This window comes from Physcomitrium patens, chromosome 7 (genome assembly GCF_059467195.1).
Source record: "Physcomitrium patens ecotype Gransden chromosome 7, ASM5946719v1, whole genome shotgun sequence".
Classification (NCBI taxonomy): Eukaryota; Viridiplantae; Streptophyta; class Bryopsida; order Funariales; family Funariaceae; genus Physcomitrium; species Physcomitrium patens.
In genome coordinates this window covers 13,780,529-13,800,851 of record NC_143416.1, presented here as the reverse complement: position 1 = coordinate 13,800,851, position 20,323 = coordinate 13,780,529, and the positions used below count along the sequence as shown (strand labels likewise).

General features: G+C 37.3%; 1 protein-coding gene and 1 long non-coding RNA gene across 16 annotated transcripts; one reads left to right on the top strand and one right to left on the bottom strand.

The window, feature by feature from the left end:
* The first annotated feature begins 156 nt into the window (after positions 1–156).
* LOC112284514 (uncharacterized) lies at positions 157–9,650 on the top strand. 6 transcript variants are annotated; one of them, XR_012217807.2, is made up of 7 exons: positions 157–1,309; positions 1,479–3,781; positions 4,202–4,320; positions 5,051–5,782; positions 5,967–7,127; positions 7,291–7,355; positions 7,537–9,650. It is a non-coding gene; the product is annotated as an uncharacterized LOC112284514 (long non-coding RNA). The 6 variants fall into 6 exon arrangements; XR_012217809.2 differs by having other exon boundaries at positions 157–3,781; positions 4,252–4,320; XR_012217806.2 differs by having other exon boundaries at positions 157–3,781.
* Positions 9,651–11,143: 1,493 nt separating this feature from the next.
* LOC112284182 (kinesin-like protein KIN-12A) lies at positions 11,144–19,952 on the bottom strand. Of its 10 annotated transcripts, none has more exons than XM_090252053.1 (20): positions 19,800–19,952; positions 19,199–19,297; positions 18,570–19,085; positions 18,263–18,406; positions 18,026–18,109; positions 17,740–17,865; positions 17,520–17,579; positions 17,352–17,405; positions 17,155–17,247; positions 16,877–16,972; positions 16,534–16,679; positions 16,166–16,315; positions 15,944–16,073; positions 15,187–15,782; positions 14,730–15,012; positions 14,353–14,451; positions 13,941–14,093; positions 13,267–13,772; positions 12,629–12,989; positions 11,144–12,428 (listed from the first exon to the last, which is right to left on the bottom strand). In XM_090252053.1, the coding sequence occupies exons 3-20, from the start codon at positions 19,023–19,025 to the stop codon at positions 11,931–11,933; spliced, it is 4,035 nt and encodes a 1,344-aa protein (XP_090108179.1). In that variant the 5' UTR covers positions 19,026–19,085; positions 19,199–19,297; positions 19,800–19,952; the 3' UTR covers positions 11,144–11,930. The 10 variants fall into 10 exon arrangements, with proteins under 10 accessions (XP_090108179.1, XP_090108183.1, XP_090108185.1 ...); XM_090252057.1 differs by having other exon boundaries at positions 19,225–19,297; XM_090252059.1 differs by having other exon boundaries at positions 19,239–19,297.
* Positions 19,953–20,323: the final 371 nt, after the last annotated feature.

The window sequence follows — 20,323 nt, the reverse complement described above, 5'->3', positions numbered from 1 at the left end:
CCTAAAGTTTGCCCAGCCCCTGGAGGGCCAATCAGGTGGCTCTCATTCAATTCATGGAATCTCATTCAAATTATAGGATCTCATTTAAAGCATGGCATTGTAGCCATATTTTTATGGCACGGGCATAGGAATGGGCACGGGTATGGGTGGCACAGAAGAAGAAGAAGTTCGAAGAGAGATTGCAACAGGCCTTGGGGGGTTGAGAGCGTTGCACTATACATTTCACCCTGATTGTTTGTTAATTTGCCTGTTTGTTTGTTTGCTGCCCGTTCAATGAAGAAGAAGAAGCCATTATCTGAAACCCTCGCATCGATCCATGGATCCTTCTTCTCACGGCCGCTTCTCACTCTCCCGTCAACATTTTCGTCGCATTTTAGTCTCAGAAATGGCTGCGATGAGAACGGGGCCATCGAACAGCAGCGAAGAAACCCGTGACCGCAGCGTCGAGATGAGTCCCTGTTGCGTTTTGTTCTTATTAGTTTGTTTTCTCAGTGGACATGGACGCCCGTTGTTTGGAGGAAATATGTGAAATGGAACGAGGTGTATGGAGATTGAGGTAGAGGTTTGTTCTCGTTGGAGGTTTCTGCTCTTAGTCGTGAGCGAGAGATTATTAATGTTGACAAGATAATGTGTTAAGGCTGACCTAGCGAAATCTTTTAGTAGCGTTTCCCTATCACGTAGTCTGTGGTGGGCCTGAGCAAGGAACAGAATTAAGATAACATGTGATTCGAGATTTAGCAGACGAAGGATTTGGAGAGAAGAAGTCTGGTTAAATATCTTTGAATTTAAGGAGTTTCAAGGATCCGCAACTCGAGACAGGAAGCTGTTAATAACGTGGACACAGGGGTGGAAGGAACCTCACGCGTTGGTTTTTGATGGAGGTTCTGTTTACATGGCATTAAAGAGCTGGACTTTCACAATATGAGTTGCTTTGGTTTGGCCCTAACATGCAGAGCAATAACATGACCCATGCGACTGCCCCCGACTGCTGAAATAATTCTTTCCCTTAACAAATTTACGCTAGAACGTGTAGATGGTTACTTGCAAGATTGGTAACAGCTCGAGACAGGAAGTACAATGTAGGACACAATTGCAAGAAAAACAACCTTTGTAATCGCTGTGCTTCATGCTGGCTGTCTTTCGAGAGCTAAAGCAACCAGATCGTCTGCATGAGTACAGTATCCGGATGTACTGTCATTGAAACTTCAACTGAATCTTCTCCCGTTCATGGGGGATGTATCTGGCAGAGAGGACTTTTCCACGAATCCTTGAGGTGTCAAGTCATATGAATGCACGTTGTGTGCATCAGGTACCATGCTTTGAACGATTTGCTAAAATCTTGTGCTCCGCCGCAGAATCTCAGGATTCGGATGCACAGCACTATGGTAATTTTATGGAACTACTTAATCAAAAGCTTAGAGAAAAGTAAATTGTAAATGCAAGCTGATAGAAGTGTTGCTTTGATGTTGCAATGACAGGAAGTTGATGCAGCTTGTGGTTCAGCCTCTTGTTATATGTTACAGGCTTGGCACAACCTCTTCGTCACTCAACAAATAAATCCGTAGCGAAACATGATATTAACTTTCGAGGTTTCCACAGCAACACTTAATCGGAAGTTGGCAGCTCCATTGAAGTTCGATAAATTCATCATGAATATTAAGTAAAAGGATGCTCAATGTGGACGTTTTATCTCAGTTCCATTCATTTAGTAATATGAAAATTGGTTCATGCATTAAGAATCTATACTAGAATAAAGAAGCAGTGTCATCTAAAAGAATTTATGAAAATTTGGATGCTATCTTAGAATAATAAAGACTAGTTGGTTGCTGAAGACTTTTCCAATAGCAGTTTTACCAAGAAGAGCAAAAAATAAACTAAAAGAATAAAAGAATCTCTATCAATATCATATGAGAGTCTCCTCTAAGTACTCTATCCCAACTTGTCAATGATATGTTATTGTATCTTTTTGTCACAATTCTGAAATAAGAGAAAGGGTGAAAAGAGTTGTGTTGTATATTCTGAGGGTTTACATCCTATTTTACTATTTTAGGTTAATGCACAGATACATATATTAATACTATAAGCCTAAACCTATTCATCTGTCAATTATTTTAAGATTTCTTTCTATGAGAAAAATCCTTCCGTTTGTGGACATTTTTAAGCAAGGTCTTATTTTTAAAATGACGCAGTTAAAATATTTTTATTTTTAATATTGGAAAAAAAAAATCGTAGCAAAAGCTTAATGGAATTTAAAATCAACCCAGATTTTACTTTAACTTCTGAAAATTGAAGGCATGAAATTCGTCTCTAAAAATCTCCCTAAAAGATTTTGTATTCTTAAATATAAGGATGATTTAAAGGCTGATTGATCAATGTGAAATTTCAATTCAAATTGAATCAAATTCAATTGAATCTTAACCAGTAACTATGATGATTCCTAATGTTGCAAGTGTGGAAGTTGATACTTCATGTATAGGATCTTCTAGTAGTTTGTCATTTTTCCATGAATTTTCCAATGAATTGAGAGAACCAAGTATGAAACAATCTGACAAAGAATCATATTTAGACCTAACAATAAAACCTAATCCAAAGGAATTCTATGGCAAAAAAACTAATCTTAAAACATATATTTTAATTAATAGTACCAGTGATGTAATTTTTTTGGTTCCAAGATTAAATAAAAATGACATAATTTTCTCATCTCCAAGTAAAGAACAAAGTGATCTTGGTAGCATTTCATGGAGAGAAATGCATGTCACTAATCAATATGAGAGTAAAGGTGATAATAACAAAAATAAGTTGAAAACATGTTTTTCTCAAACACTAAGAAAATTTTGTTCTAGTGAAAAAAATCCAACCAGAATAAGTTGTGATGATGAGAATACTATAATTAAAATCAAAATTAAAAACTTAAAAACTTGTGAAGCTTCAAATATTTTACATAGTAAAAATGAAACAAATAAAAATTTATCATCAAAAGATTGGTTTCAACAAAGAACTTCAAAGTTCCATAAAAGAATTAGTAAAATATGTAAGAATGATAACAAGACTGTTCACGGAAAAAAATCAATAAAAACAACTGCACTTTTGAATGCCACTACAAAAATTGTTAAACTTCTAAAAAATAAGACGTCAAAGTTAATGAATATGGTGTGTTGCAATGCTGATAAAATAAATAATTCTATTGATAAAAAGAAAATAACTGTTGATTTGGAAGAGATAAAATCCAGAAATTTGGGTGGTTTGAATTTAAAAGAAAAATGTGTAAATAAAGACGATGTATTATGTTGTGCAAGTTATGGAAAAGGCAAAGATTTTCTAAAATTAATCATAGCTAACAAAAAAATATTCAGCTCATATTATAATGGAACAATAAGTTATGTAGTATTTTATAATATAAATAAATCATTGGATAATAAAATAATCAATTCGACAAGCTATAGAAAAAATCTTTATCAAAATTATAGAAAAAATGAATGTGAAGAATTCCACACTCAATATGTAACTCAAAATTTGAATAAAATTTCAAAACAATCTTATTCTAAAATCTTAATTTTAAAAAACAACCTTGAGTTGATGGTCTTTAACACAATGCATTTTATATATTACAAAAATATCACAAATTACTTTCCAACTTGTTTATTTTCCAAACAGAGAAATTTAAAATTAAATAAAATTGAAAATTTTAAAAGCGAAAATTTGCCAATGTTTCCTTGGTTGAGAGATTGTCGAATTTTCTACATGTTCCATGTACGAAGCACATCTAAGTTGGAATCAATGGGTAAATCTTCTTCAAATACTAACCATGAGTTATTCAAAGTTCTTGATATTTAACTAAGATTGTTGCATTTTAGATTTCTTCAAGGAAAAATTTCCATAATCTTAAAACACTGAAATAATTTTAAAAGTTAAAAGTTTTATTTATTTACTTTCTTTTGTTGCATTGATGTAGATTTAGAACCATTCTTACTAGAAGGTCTTTTCTTTGCATAATAGTGTGATTTACTTAGAAGTAATATATATATATATATATATATATATATAAGTGTGGACCATCAAAGCTATCTGATTTGAAACAAGCAAATGGTTAGTATCATTTACTTTTTGAGTATACTTAAAGCTTTAATACCACAATTCTAAAATTCATCACAGAATACACAGAATACACAAATTGACCATGAAAACTTTAAAGTGTATGTAGGATTGGTATATGAGGCAAACATAGAATCTCATAATTTTAATTATAATCAGGACAATAAAACGTGTTTAAGATCCATTCAGATGTTTAACAAAGATCCTGAAAAAAACTATCTCTCATATGTAAAGGCTGTAACAAAGACTCTCTCTTTAATATATATATATATATATATATCTACATATACACCCACACACACACACATATATATATATATATATATATATACAAACATACACATATAAACATCAATAAGATAGATAATGTTCATCAAATTTATTTTTAAAAAATCTATATATTTATATAGCATAAATATTAATAGTATAAATATTACAAAAGAATATATTCATATTTTTAAAAAAGCTAAAAAAATTATGCTAAATATATAAATATATATATTGGATATTTCTCATGCCACCATAATTTTTGCATTTTTCATCACAGCCCACCATCCATTTGACATTTTTTTTTTAGTGTTTTTTAATCTAATCTAAAAAATAGTTCAATCAAATGGTTAAAAAAATATTTAACTAAAAGATCTTATGGTTTGAAAGATATCAAACAAAAGTAGCATATGGTGGATGGGGGGTTGTGGTGGCAATAGCAAAAATTTTAATGGCATTAGCAATATTCTATATATTTTTTTTCATGATTTTCTTAAAAAAAATCTAAATAAATTGTTCATAATGATTGATACTCAATATTTGTATGAAAGTAAATGCTTCAACCGAAATTCTAATAAATTCAAAAGTATTAAAAAAAAATAAAACTATTGATTTAGTTAGATTTTCTAAAAAAACATAATCTAGTCTATATCTAAAATTTAAATTAAACGTGGTTGAAAACTGTATCCAGGGAGTACATATTTTAGGTGATCATTTTACAGAGAGGTTCTTAAATCCCCAAAATGTGGTTACACAGAATGGCTATTCTAATCAAATAATTTTTAAGAAGCAGAATAATTTAAACATGGATTCTTTGTATGATGAAAAATCCTACCAATTCGGTGTGAAGTCAAAAAACACAATTAAATGTGAAGGTGAAACAGTGACTTGGTTGGTCAAAGATAAAATTAATTGTTACAGTGATTTAATTTCCAAAATTCTGGAGTTTGTTGATGTAAAACTCTCTAAAATATATGAGATTTGTGAAAAAGATTTATTAAAATCTTTAAATAGAAGAATTAACTTGTGTGGTAACAACCAACATGCATATTTGCAGAAAAACATTTTTAAAACCATAAAAAATGAACATGAATGTTTAAAAGAAAATATGCATATAAATAAATGTAGAAAATTTAATTCATTTCATTTAGAATATGAAACTTTTCAAAACAAAGAATCAAATCAAGACGTTGCTTTTTCAAAATTCAAAGAAGTTGATGTTTTGAATCAAAATTTTGAAAAACTGATGGACAATAAAATCAATTCTCAAAGAGAGATTCATACCAACATTCTTAAAGAACACATCAAAACATGTGGTTTAATTAAAAATGGAAGTTTGTATGAATTACATAATGCAAAAAATAGTAATGATATAGAAAGTTTGACAATTCAAGAAATATCCTCAAATATTTGGCTACATAAAGTTGGTACCAACATTTTAAATTAATTTTCAAAACTTTGATCTTGATATCATATATATATATATATATATATATATGTATATTTAATTTATTGCTATTATTGATCATTTAATATTTTTATGGATTTCTAAATACAAAAACACAGTCTAGAGTATACTGCTCACGTACAATATGTTTTGTGCACAGTTACAAAAGAAAATGAAGAGGTCTACCAGAATCTCTAATTTGAAAGGATATTCTCGGTTCAAACTAAAAAGAATAACGAGAAATAATACTAAGAATCATACGAGGAAAAGAAACATTGATTTTCAAAAGCTCAAGGAAAAGTTTGTTACAAACTGCAGCAATGAAATACAATTCCCAATAATTAGCTCACCACTGAAAAATAAAATAGTAGACACCTCAACAAAGTCTCATGAAAGTAGCAGAATATGGCCTTCATTTGACACAGAGAATAAAATAGATGAAGAAAAAAATAATTGTAAACCTTCTACATCTGATGGGTTGACAATGGATTTACAAACAAGTTCAGATATTCTACAAAGTTTTTTGAAGCCAAAATTAATGTATAAAGGAGTACCAAACTGTTTCAATAAAGAGCGTCTAAAAGATGGTTCCAAATTTGTTTCTAGTGCATTAACACCTTCACAATTAAAACCACCTTTGAGAGAACAATTAGTCAAAGAATTGTTTTGTAATACAAGGAAAAATATACTGCATCAAAAGCTATATACAAAACCACCATGGGATAAAAAATGTAGTGATTTAGTAAGTAATTTTGAGCTTTGTGAAAAAAATGTTGATATAATAAAACCATATCTACATACAGAAATAAATACTTACAGACAGCGAAAAAAATGGGTAAAAGAGCCACATGCAATGAACAAAATGTATTGCAATGAAGAAATAAATGGGTCAACAAGAAAAAAAAAATTAACATTTTTGAAGAGTATAGAAAAAGGTATTCAATATGATATTGATATCACTAAATGTTGGAAAAATCGATTAATGTTGTAAATAGACATTAAAAGAAACATTCCAAATCATGAATAGCATCTATGTAAAGTTCAACACATTGTAATTGTTAATTTTAGATTTTTCAAGTGAGTTTGCCTTCAACAATTTAAGAATGGAAAAGAACCTTCAAATGTAGTAATATAATGGTGTTGCAAGATAAGATTTTAGTATTAATTCTTTAGCAAAACTTGTATATAAGGGCTGCACTTGTCAATATGGATGTTGTTATAAGGGCCAAAATTATTAAAAATAAATTTAGACTTGCACCCATTGTGTATGAGAAAAGCTTGAAGCTCCATGTTCAAATTGTAAGGAGCTTTATAACAGAAGGTATTAAAGTTGAAAACCAAACATCATGCTTCTTTATCAAATCAAATTGGTGACCTTTTCTTTGAAATTAAAAAAATGTTATTTGATTCAAAATAATTGTTCATACGAATGATTTGTACCATTTCATGTTGTCTAAATTATTAATATAGTATTTATTTTGCAGAAAGTGTGTAAAATACAAAATATGTCTACTATAGGTTTCAAGTCATGTGAGAAGCACTGTAAGATGTAAGAATTTGATTCATTAAGTATGTTTAACAATCTTTCATTTTAGAAATATATATATATTTATATATTCTTAAATATTATAATTTTATTTATTTTTATTTTCATTATACATAATACATTGAGTGAATCAAAAATTAAATGAATTTATGTAATAAATATTTATATTTTTTAACTACAAAAGGTGCTTGAGGATGGCGCATGATGATATTGTGTCATGTGAAAAATATTGTCAAATAAAATAAAATAAATTAAAATCATAGAAATAGAATTCTTTGAGGATAAAATTCAAAAAAATACAACATCACACATATATTGAAAAAAGTGGAAATGAAGGGTTTTTTTTTTTTTAAAAAAAAGATTTTATTTTATTTATTTATTTACCAAGACTCAACATTTTATTACTGTGTGCTGACATTTCTGCAGTTAAGTCAACTCTAATATTGTTGTAAAGAAAATTTATGTTTTTCCTATATTTATTTATTTACTCATGTATATAGTTGAATACTTATGGTTTTAAACATATATTTGAATATGAAAAACTACTTTCAGATAAGTTCATCATTTGTGGCTAAAGTAGTTAAAGAGAAACTCTCTATTAGAAGATAAAAATATCTTCCGATTTTGTCTTCAAGTTATATGGGAGGTCATGAAATGCTCATTTAACATCAAATCTTACAAGCACAAAACAAGATTCTAAACTAAAACTTTCATAGAAAATAAAAGTTTTACTCATCATTTTTTTCTTTTTTTTTTCAATCAAGAAATGTAACTGTAAATTATTTATGATCATGAACTACTAATTGCACTAGCAATTTTTTATAATAAAAATTGATCTATACAAGATGAATCATAGACTACTCAATATAAATGTACAGTAGAAGAATTGTCAATTCAAATCTCTGGGATTTGACAAGAAGTCGTACACATATTCAGTTCACTTAAATTCCTATTAGAAACATTCCTTTTTATGTATTCTACTTCTGTCACGTTTCAATTCAGAATTTGAGTATGTTAAATAATATAAATTTAACTAAAATTATATTGGAGCATGTTTCCCAACAAAGTAATACATGAATACTTCTCATTTGTCATTTGTAACTACGACATTATAACAACATAGTTCTGTTTAGTTTTATTTTTCTTTTTTTTAAAAAGTAAAAAAACAAAAAAATAAAAACTAAAAACTAAAATAAAGTAGAGAAAAATAAAGTCCACAATCATGAAAAGAGGGCATTCACAGATGTCCAAATAAAGAAGTCCTTTATTGATATAAATCAATAAAACTTGAAAAGAGGGTAAATGTTCACCTCCTTTGCATTCTATAAATATGTTCAAACAAAGACTTATCAAAGAAAACCACAATAGTTTTTGGAATTACCTCCAAATCATGGGAGAGATCAAATTTCTGAGCACAATATGTCCAGCTTCAACCATTACCCTCTTTAAGTGTAATCGTACCCTAAAAACAACAAACAAATAGAACAACTTCTACTAAATTTATGCACATGTGAAAAATGTGTATTTTATATCACATTTCTTTCTTAAGATCCAATATGTATAAAATGACAATATTAGGGGGTTTCAAACATGACACTTTTGTAAAATCTAATAATTGGGATTGAACAATTGATATTTCCAAAATCACTATAAATATCAAATCCAAAATATTACCATTCAAACTTTATCATCTTTTGATATTATTCTTTGATTCAAACTTTATTATCCTTTGGTATGGAGTCAAAGAGGGAAGAGAGCTGAGGCAAGCAACATAGTTTTTGATATTTGATTCACCCTTCTTTTAATATTTCAATTTCAAAATCACCTATCTCACGAAAAAAAATGGATGATTTAGTGAAGTATGAAGGGATATTTCAAAATATCACAGGATACTTCAAGCTTGCATCATTGGTAAAATATCATCCAAAAAGGCCATGTTTGAAATTCCATATTGTTACTAGTGAGCATCACTAGCTAAGGAGATAGATATGAGAATTCTTCAACAAAAGAAAACATGTAGATTAGTATTCAAATAATAAATTTGAAAGATAACAAATGCACCATTTTGTTAGTGAATAAATGAGACTTAAAATACTTAATTTGAATGTGCCACAAAGCATTGTAAGTAGCCTAGGATTGTAGTTAGAATCAAAATACTCTTCTAAGGATTATCTTCATTATGTGCCATGAAAAGAATTGACTTTTTAAAAGAATAAAGTATCATGGACATATACATTTATCCCAATAGTTACTTATATGATTAGATGGAAGTAGGTAAATATAGATTAATTTCATAAAGTCTTCTAGAGAAGCTTCTTAGAAGCTTTGTAGATGTAATTTTATTTTAGATGTGTTTGTAGATTAGAAACTTGGCCAATAAATTAACCACGTGTTGGTAGCTTGTAGAACAAGTTAAATCCATATAGTAGCTTATGAAATAAGCTAACTATGTGGCACTATAATATTACGTGGTATTTGGCTTGAGAAAGCATTGAATACCTAGCTCTAGAAGATAAAAGGAAAATTTCAACAATAAGTCCTAATAAATTATAATTAAAGATTAGCAAATATAATCAAACATCAAATCAAATTCAATCAAAATTTCAAAAGAATTATGTAAAAAATACAAAGTATTCTTAAAAAATCTTTAAAGAAATCATAAAGAAATAATATAGAATTCAAAAATATTCTAAAATAGAAATCTTAATAAAATATTAAAATAGAAATCTTAATTAAATTCTATTAAAATTCTAACGAATCTTAATTAAATCCTAATCAAATCCTAGACAAACCTTAACCAAATCCTTATCAAACTCTAAACAAACCTTAACCATACTCTAGTCAAATTTTAATCAAACCTTAACCAAATCCTAGTCAAATCCTAAATAAATCCTAATCAGATTCTAAATAAATCATAGTCAAATCCTAAACAAACTCTAACCAAATCCTAATCAAATGTTCAGCAGTGGCTCTTACCACGGCTCAATGATTGTTTGATTCCCATAGGGGGTCAACATTGGTGTTCGCCATGGCTGAAAGTGGAAAGTTGGCAGTCCTCGTGGATGTTGGGTTGACGGATGCTCCGAATGGGCAATGGTGGTCTGTGCACACATTTCCAGAATTTCTGTTTTGCCTCCACAAACATGGACATGAACGCTCACGGGTACAAGGAACAGGGTAGGCCGATAATTGGTTGTAATCAGCCGAATGACAAGGGAAAGTCTCCAATAAGAAGTTCATTTTCCTGTCGCATTCTGTTTGGAGTCTACCAAAGTCGTCAACCCGATGCAAAATAAAAGCCAACCTCGTTTCTGAGTGTCTTTACTCCCTGGACCAGTTGTGGCACAAGATCACCACTTTCTCAACAGTTCATAGGTCAAACGATGTCAATCTCGACTTCCCATAATGACCATCGTCAAACATAATATTCGGGCGTGTTCAGATAAATGTTGATGCAGTGGTTTGTTATTTTTTCCTGGCTGCCATTGTAAAACGGATAGAAGGTGCAAACTTGTATATCCTCAGGTTTGAGAGATGGAAATCGTATAACCTCAGGTTGTAGACAGTGTCCACTTGTACATTTAACACAGCGGCCTTCATTTGAAGGCTGGGAACACCAAGATCAATTGTTTGGTGCAAGAGCAACGACAATCTATACGTGATCTTGAACATCAACATGTCAACAAAGAGTGTGATGAACGATCTAACATTTACTCATCTAGCAACTGTCGCTGAAAACAGAAAAAAGAATGTCACAAGACATTATAGGGAGATGTTATGCAAATTTGGTATCCAGTACAATCGCTAGTGCTGAATAAATTAGAGAGACAAAGATCTTAAATTCGACCTCATATTAACAAAGTCAGCTATTTCTACTCTCCACTAATGAAATTTACTTTACACGGGCGCTTTCGGTCAGCAATTCTCTCTACCCCTCTGATGAAAACCACAATAACTGCCACAAGAGGAACTAAGGAAAGTTTACTCAATGTGACAAAACCAGAACAATCGAACTCTAGAATTTAAAAGAACAGATTAGGACACAAAACTTAACTTGATCAGCTGGAATGCTGATCCAGGTCTGTGTCGAGACCCTAATTCACTTTCTTCTAAGGTAAACCATCAGACATGCTGAGAAGTTACAGCTACAAAATGGCAAATAGATGCCGCAGCATTCGCCCTCCCCTACGATTCTCGCAGTCGTTTGGAAAACTATATTATTACCCTCACTACAAGTGAGAAACCAAAGTTTAGCTTGTTGTACAAATTGTGTCAAGTTTTCCTGTGTCAATAAGCAGGTTTTGGCGACACGGTTTTCGCAGGTGGGATGTTGGAGTTCTCAGTCGCATGGCTTCACTAATCAAGACACCAAGGTAACAAACAATTCACTAACCTGGAAAAATGTGATTCAATGGATTCCTCACCAATGACCTCAGTCACCTGTTCGTGATGGCAGGATAAAACAGGTAGATTACTGAGAAATTGGAGCTGTTCTTGTTCTCCCTTGAAAAGCTGCTTTGATAGAGTTTTGATAGAAGGCAATAATCAGATCTATAAGCTGTCGATTGTCGAATCCGATCAGATACAGGAGTCGCAAACTCGCATTGAGTTTGTAGTTTGTTGACCACATTGCTCGCAAAAAAATCCATCGTCATCTTCAAAATTTATTTCTAGATTTTTCAGGTTCTGATATTGATCTCTGCTAAACCTTACGCTCTCCCTCACGATATCATGGTCATGGTCTTCAAATGCACTATCATGCGCGTCGCTTCGATGATTCGTAGCGCCAACATCCCAGTTTTCATAAACACAAGTACCATCATCACTAAACTCTGAGATAGTCGTGTCACCACTCAAGCTTTCAGAAACTCCAGGATCCTGTTTCATGACATGAGGTATAATAGCGGTCTCAGCTTGGACGTTGTCACCATCGTCTCCCAAATGAGCTAAATCTCTTGATGAGGACTGGTGTAATCGCTGCTGCAGGGATGCAATCTCCTTGAAGTGCCTCCTGTTGGACTTTTTCAACTCCCGACGCAACTCATCTGCTTCTTCCTCTGCTACTGCTGCCGTGTGCTGCAATGTTAAGAGAAACACAAAATCATCAAATAATTAGGATATTTTCAAGAACAACTACATTACCAAAAATCAGAAGTTGCCTACCGAAAAGGTAAGATGGACGAATTCTCTAGAATACAAAAATGAACGGTACGTAGTCCAACATATATGGGGCCGTTACTGTAGACTAAGACAGTCAACATTTCTGAACCACTCACCTTGGCCAAGGTAGCGGCTCGTTCGGACTCTTTTAATCGTACCACAAGCTCCCCAGCAGCTTGTACAGCATCGGCAGTATCATCAAGCTGAGATTGCAGTTGTCTAATTTGCTCTTTGAAGCGCTCCTGCTCAACTTTGAAGTATGTAATCTGAGTAGCTTGGACATCGAACCAGTGATCCTCAACGCAGTTCATACCAGAATTCTTTGCTTCTTTCTTGTATTCGATTACACCATGGCGGATTTCACGCATATTAGATAAAAGAAGAATGTGTTTCTCCTGTAACTCAGCGTACTGATCCAATATACGAGCATGGCCTGTCATAGCCATCTGAAGCGCTTCATGCATCTCCTGTGTACACCTGGACAGGGGAATTGAACACATACTAAGCAAAGTCAAGCAGCAAAGTTCAACAGAAAAGGCGGCTTTGGCGTTATTCAGGCATATAGCATCCACCACGGACAACACCAAATGCATCCCTGGCTGTTTGTTGACGAAAATGAACGTCGGAAACAAGCGCTAGAGAACATTCTCCATAAATAGCATGTCTTAATCACCCCCAAATCATTGCTCATTTGAATATGGAGTATAAACCACGAATCTGTTCTAGCTGAAAGGTATAGCAAATGAAAACTCACCTCTTTTCGCCCTCGAGCTCCTTGCGCCTTTTTTCTGCCAACATCATATAATGGTCACATTCTTCCCTCAGTCCTTGAACCATCGCAACTAATTCTTTTTCTCTCTCGTCCCATTCCGCGCGCTCTTGCTCCAAGAATTCGGCAGCACGTCCCTCTGTGGTTGACGCTGGAGGCTCATCATCAAGTTGCCTGGAAGAGGACGCAGACTCACATGAAGGCATTGCTTCTGGTACGGCTGTTAACGACATGAGCTTGATCGGGCTATAAGAAGGTTGGATTCCCTTAGTCGGGGTGAGAGACAGGCGCCGTTGCTTCATAGAGCCAGGGGTTCCATTTTCCAAGTAGAGTAGGACCTGGTTACGTAGCTGCACGATCTCTTGTTGAAGTTTTTCACTCGCTTCAAGATCACATAAAGCCTTGTATCGATTAAGCTCATGACGGAGCAGTTCTTGTTCAGCTTTAGCTTCAGCCAGCTCCGGATGGTGGATAAACTTCTCTTGTAACATCTGGAAGTTTCAAAAAGTAAAACCCATGCGATTCTCTTAGTGACACGAGTGACTAGGACTTGTGAAGGAGAAGGTGTACTAACATAATATAAATCAGCGATTAACTTCTGGTTCACATCAGTTCCTGAATGCTTTCAAAAGCAAATGGTAACTGTAGATGCCTCGCACCTTGTTCTCAAGCTGCAATGCTGCCAACTCATCAGTGCAGTAATCTTTTGAAGGCAGAATACCATCCATTAAGGACTCCATCCGAACAATCTTCTCTTCTCGGCTTTGCTGTATGACAGCATTATACTCCCTCTCCTGCTTGTATTGTCGCACCTGCGAATCCCACACTCGATTATGAGACAGATCATTTTTTTGTATACGAACTGCACATCATTGTTCTAATGTCAAGAAACGTGAGGTACGAGAACCAGTGACAGTTTTTAACAGCTTCTTTTTCAGTAGAAAACAACTTTGAGGATCAGTTGACACGTAAACTTGAGTTCCTGACAAAAAGAATCAGAAGGTTCCAAAATTTGAGCATAGAGACAATTGTACGATCATTCACAAAAATGTCAAAAACATAGTATTGTACCAGGCGAGTGAGTTGCTCCAAATCCGCAGCTTGTTGCGCAATGGTCTCCTCGGCAATCTTTTCTCTTCTTAGAGCCCCTGCCAAAAGCGCGCTCACGTCCTACATACAAAAATACAACCACATTTCACGTGACATTATTACATCGTCAACAAGATCTTAGAAACTTTGTACGATTTTCATTGCATAAGCAGTCAAAATTCAACTAGACAATTACTAATGTTCGTGGTCAGACATTTGAGCTGACATTTCTACAGTGCACACTAACCAATCGAGACGTTATCCAAACTATCCTCAGAATTCTGAAGTCATTTAAAGAGCTCTGGCAACCGACAACAGCTTTCAGTGATTTCAATTTGCCAACAGAAGAAAAATATTACCTGGGCATTGTTCATTTGAGCAGGTGGAGTAGAGGGCACAAGCTTCCAGTCCTCCTGAGTAATTTCAGGTAATGGAGAAAGTTCCCCTGGAGAAGGGGACCCTAGTTTTATTCCATTAGTTGTAATGAAGGTATTTTCTTTCTCAGAAGCAAATACGACATCTCTAGTGCCTTGAGATAAGGGATTGATGCCGATACTGTTAACTCTTGCAAGCACAGGTGATTCACACTTCGGTGAACTTGGAGATTCACCATTTTGAAAAGAAAACCGCGCTCCCGAAAACCTGTGATATTCACCGTTAGTACTTCTTACGTCCTAAATCACCTGGCTTTCGTTAAAACTTGAATCCAAACCAAGCAAAACCCTTGTCCCTTGATATGCTAACATTTGGATGGTCTCGAAGCTTCTAATTATACAGTAAATCTCTACTAACCCATACCAAGTTTTCATATTATACCTTCTAGACTGTCGACGCTGATTCTCAAGAATTTCAACGCCACGAGTAAGACTAGCAGCCAGCTGACCCGTGGAAGATGAGAACGCCTTGCTGCTACGCAGTCCTAGAGGGGATTTCGGCAATCCAAAAGAGATGTCCACACCAAACTCTTCTTTCTTCCCCTCCTTCACCCGAGGGGAAACACTCATGGTAGGCGCAACGAGACTAAGGGTAAGCTCAGGAAGTTCTCGCTGAGCAGCAAGTTCGGGACCATTCCCGTCACCTACAACGGATCCATCGGCTGCCTGCGACTTCTCATTCGGATCTGGGAACTTCCCAGTGTTGAGTTCAGCCTTCGTCAAAAGCTCCTTAGTCTCCACATCCACATCAGAGGCAAGTAACTTGTCACCTGCATTAGCATCAAAGAACTCATCTTCGTCCATTTCCTGTTCAAGATCCTCGTCAATTTCTTTCATTTCAATCGGAGCGATAGTCATGGGCTGACCCAAGCTCAGTCTCAGAAGGTTGTAGCTGCGACGGGCATTCCATCCACTGGACAGTCCTCCAGCAGTACCTTCAGTCTGATTGCCGCCGGACTTCATCCTCATGAGCTCATCCTGCAGCATCATACCCAGAACCATTCATTACACCCTCAAATGCAACACACACACAAACTGCTTCACATGAAACCCTCGTCCCCCACCGTTTCCACTACTCACTGACACGCATCAACCTCCAACCCTTACTCTGAAGCATGCACATTCTGCTTCAACCCTACCTTCAGTTGACGGATCTGTTCACGCAACAGATTCACATCGTTACCAAGTTCTTCGTTCACTACTGCTTTGTTCTGTATAGCTTTCGCTCTCTGAGCAAATCTCAGTGTACTCAGCGTCTCAGTCCGACAACTGTACCACCAATCCACAACCTCTTTGTTAGAACTTTCACTTCACTTATCAACCACATCACGTACCCAAACTGCACAAACGATCCCTCCTACCTGCTGGCTGGAGAGATGGCACATATCATCGCAAGCTTCGCATTGCCGCCCAGTGATTCTTGAAGAAGGAACGTCAGCCTCGAACTCCGGTACGGGATATGACGATGTTTCCCACTTTGTGCTACTTCCGCCAAGATGTTGATCACGTTCCTGCCCACACCACCAAAACAACACGCTTTCGTCACAATACTGCCACTTCCTCTCCACTGCAACCCCCACGTCATGCCACCTTCCACCGTTCCCATTTCGCCCTCAACCAGTGCCGCCCGTCACCTCACGTTCCTACTTACCACATTGCAACAACACCAACCAGACGCGGCTCCTTGGACGCCTGGGGATCAACTCCTCGGGTTCCGGATGTCACTCACCCAAGTTGAGACAACGACTTGTTGATGTTGCCAGCCTCTTTCAAACGATCTCCGGCAGCCCCTGTCTGCTTTTGTCTTTCCGAGCCCGCCAAATCTACCAAGTTCATTCTGCTTGTTCTCACACTGCTCACACCCTCCGCAACACTCTGCCCACACCCCAAACACTCCTCATCATCACTCTCGAACGCTTCAAGGAAGCTCAATGCCTAACTTGGACATTCCTCAACTCACAACACCCCATTCACTTCAATCACTTCGCAAGCACTAGGCAAATCCGAGCACCTTCCACACCCACGGAAACTCCACCACGTTCACGTCGGCATCAACATTGCTAATTCAGTACCTTGGATCGAGACTCGATCACAAAAGTAAACACGCTGTGCGACCGCGAACTCTCGTTGTTCATCGCTGTTGACCCGACTCTTCTATTCGCGGAGCCCTGCATTCAAAACACACCACATTCCCACTCGATCTCATCCCCTTACGCTCCACATTCACCCACGCAATCATTCTGCTTTCCCTCCAATACATGCCACTCCCAGGCTTTGCACGAGGAACACCTAAGCCGTGTCACCAACCCACACCACAACGCAAACCTCTACTGCAAACTTCGCCACATACCCGAACGAGAAGGCTTATCACGTCATCCATGTTCGACACATACTCTTCCGTCAACCCCTCCACGTAAACACCGGTCTTCGTGTCTTCCCTGATCTGTTCACACACCCTGTAATCAGTTCCGGACCAACGTCATGCACGCATGCCATCCCACATTCCAACTTCACCAAACACATCAAACACTTGGTTCAACAGCGAACCAGGAGATTCTTTTGGGTCGGCTCCAGTAGATCTGTAATTTGTTCGTTGTATATCTGCCACACCACAGTCCCCGTAATCCGTCAGCACACATGCATTCCTTCTGTCACCCCCATCCCATTCCTCCGCACAGTCATTACTGCCATCAAATTTCACGCCACCTCCACTACCTCAAGGAACGAGCAGCGGCATTGATATCGCAGCTGCTTCTCCACATTGTTCCGCTCTTCCTGCATCGAAACGGAAACGCTTGTAAGCCGGAGTACCACTGGGCTACGTTCACTACCCTCACTGTCCCAAACAACACCCAGATTGCCTTCAACATGCTCCGTTGCACGCATTGTGTGAGCTAAGCATCACAAACACGTAATGCTTGCACTGCCGATGTACCTGCTGGATGCGGGAAAACAGCTGTTCGAACACACGTGGTGTGATACCACGCTCCTCTGTTACACTTGCATCCGTCCCTGAAGTAGGCAGGATACCCCACATGGTATGCGTTTTACCGCTTCCTGTCTGTTTCGCATGACACAAAAGAGAGAGTGAGTGTTCTCGCATCAAACCAAGGACGGATAACTCTGCAAATGATCGTACTCGGTGGCGGCGGCTGTCAACAATCACCAACTTAGACTTGGCAAGACACGACCACGTTGTGACAACATGCTGAGCACGGTACCTGGCCGTAGGCAAAGATGGAACTGTTGAATCCAGCCAAGCAGTTCTCCACCATGGGTCGACCCACCATTTCAAAAACAGCTTCCTGAGAGTGACATTACAATGGCATCAAACCATCAACTTCCAAAGGTTTGTCTCCAAAGGTTGGTCTCAGTGAACGTGAGAATTTCAGTGAGCACGTTATCGCACTCCATGGTTGCATTCAGGCAATATGACATTTTAGAGCAAGAGGACTAACCTGAGACTCAGTTTCACCTGCCACAGAATCGAATGTGAATTGCTGGTCACCGAGCGACAGGGAGTCACCAGATAATTTTTGCACTATATTTGTGGCCTCTTCAGCAGCCTCCTTTTTATTGAGGGGGCGCATTCTTACGATTACCTACAAGAAGTCGGTCAACCACAAAGAGTGAGAGGGAACCGGGCGTACACAACGGCTTTTGAGGAAATGAGTTCTACTGGTAGGTTCGTAGTATTCTAAGCAACGTAAAAAGCTACTTGTGTGTTACACTTTGAACTCGAAAATTGCACTGGGACTCTCTGACCTTTACTCCAGAATCTGATGGGTCCACTGAAGAAGGATTTGCGACGCCCTCACTTGGCCCTGTGTGAGCTTCCCAACTGAGCTTTCTCTTTGAACCATTTTCTTGCTCTGGTCCAGCACCTGTGGCGATCTGTGCATTTGCTTCGGGGTGTTCGTTCGAAGGAAAAACATTTCGAGCAGGAGATGGTTTGGGACCCTTGGCGACCAGAGCAGGGCTGAGAACAACGGTATCTTTGACAGGAGTTCTAGACCCTTTCGATGCCCATGAAGGCTTGGTCTGGGGCGTCTCCACGTTGGCTGTGCCATCGAAAGCTACGTTTTCACCATTGTTGCGACCCCTACGTTTCGTCGGGGTCTCAACAATGGGGACGATCTTCTGCCTCAAACCGAGGCCGAAGGGGTCCCTCTCAAATTGGGGCGGCTCTCGCCCCCGTGATCCTCCGGTTTTCCCCTTCATCGTCCCTGATGTTTACCTTCCACCGATCGCTACCTCAAGATCTAGAATCCAGGGCGATAGCTGCTATTCGACCAACCCTTCAGTCAGAACCCTCTAGAGCATATCATTTGGAGAGGAGACAACAACAGGAAAGAAATGATGAACTAAACTTCCACCAATGCTGATCAAAATACCTAAGTAGACCGCCACTCTCACGAACCTCACAGCCAGCACCTGATTCCGGCAAGTCCACTACAATGCTTCAATCGTTGTCGGGAGTCACCAACTTCACACTGTTCCATACACATTCAAGCTCTCAGCATTTGTAACCCACAACAGAGAACCCACATTCGTTCTCCAATGCAAGCGATCGATCCTCATAAACCCAGATCCTCGCACAACCCAACGACTAGTACGACTACAACACCTACGAAGCGTTGCACGAACAAGTCAATACACTACCACCTAAACGCAAGAGCAGCAAAACAGTTCAAAATCTCTAATTACCAAACAAAATCATTCAGAATCACTCAACATCCTGAACTGCACTTTAAATTTCCGCAACCGAAGCAACCGGTTACCTCCCTCAGAGCGGCATTTGAGCACCCGATCTCCAGGGCACAGTGCAACAGGTATGCTTCAAACTTCCGGGATTTCTAAACGACTCTCTGATTCAGGAGACGGTGAAAAAAAACAAAAACTCAAACTCCCCCCCCCCACGATGCCACATTATTGTACAAATGATTGAAGAGGCGGTTGGCTGCAGGAGTGAGCAAAAGAATGAATAAGACCCACCTGGCGTGAGGATCTTCTTCGGTGGTGATCCTGCGATTGATCGGCTTCTGGCCACCACATTCAAACGGCACCACAAGAGAAGCAGCGCGCACCCCAGCGAAGCAGGACCGTTGGCCATTCAAACGACGATGTGGCCACAGTTTCTTCCCTCCCTCTCCTTTCGCTGGTACACTCCATGGACACCGCTCCCCCTCTTTGTCCGCCGACATCGGACGATCCCATTCCGACGATGGACGATACTTCACGTCGCTGAGCTTCGTCCGTCGGAACTGATGGGTATGTATGACTCGTTTTATTGTTGGTTGTCAATTCTAGAGATAGTGTGGGAGCTTTTGTTGACCATTTTCCATTCAAGGTTTGATGGAGATTGCTTTACTAAGTTATGCATTCTATGTTAGTGTATAGTTTGTGTCATGGATTCACTTTCCTTTTGGTGATGTGTGTTATTATTTTTAATTTACTGAATAGTAAGAATCGTCTTCCAAATAGAGAATGTACAAATTGTTTGGGGTACAAAAACAAAG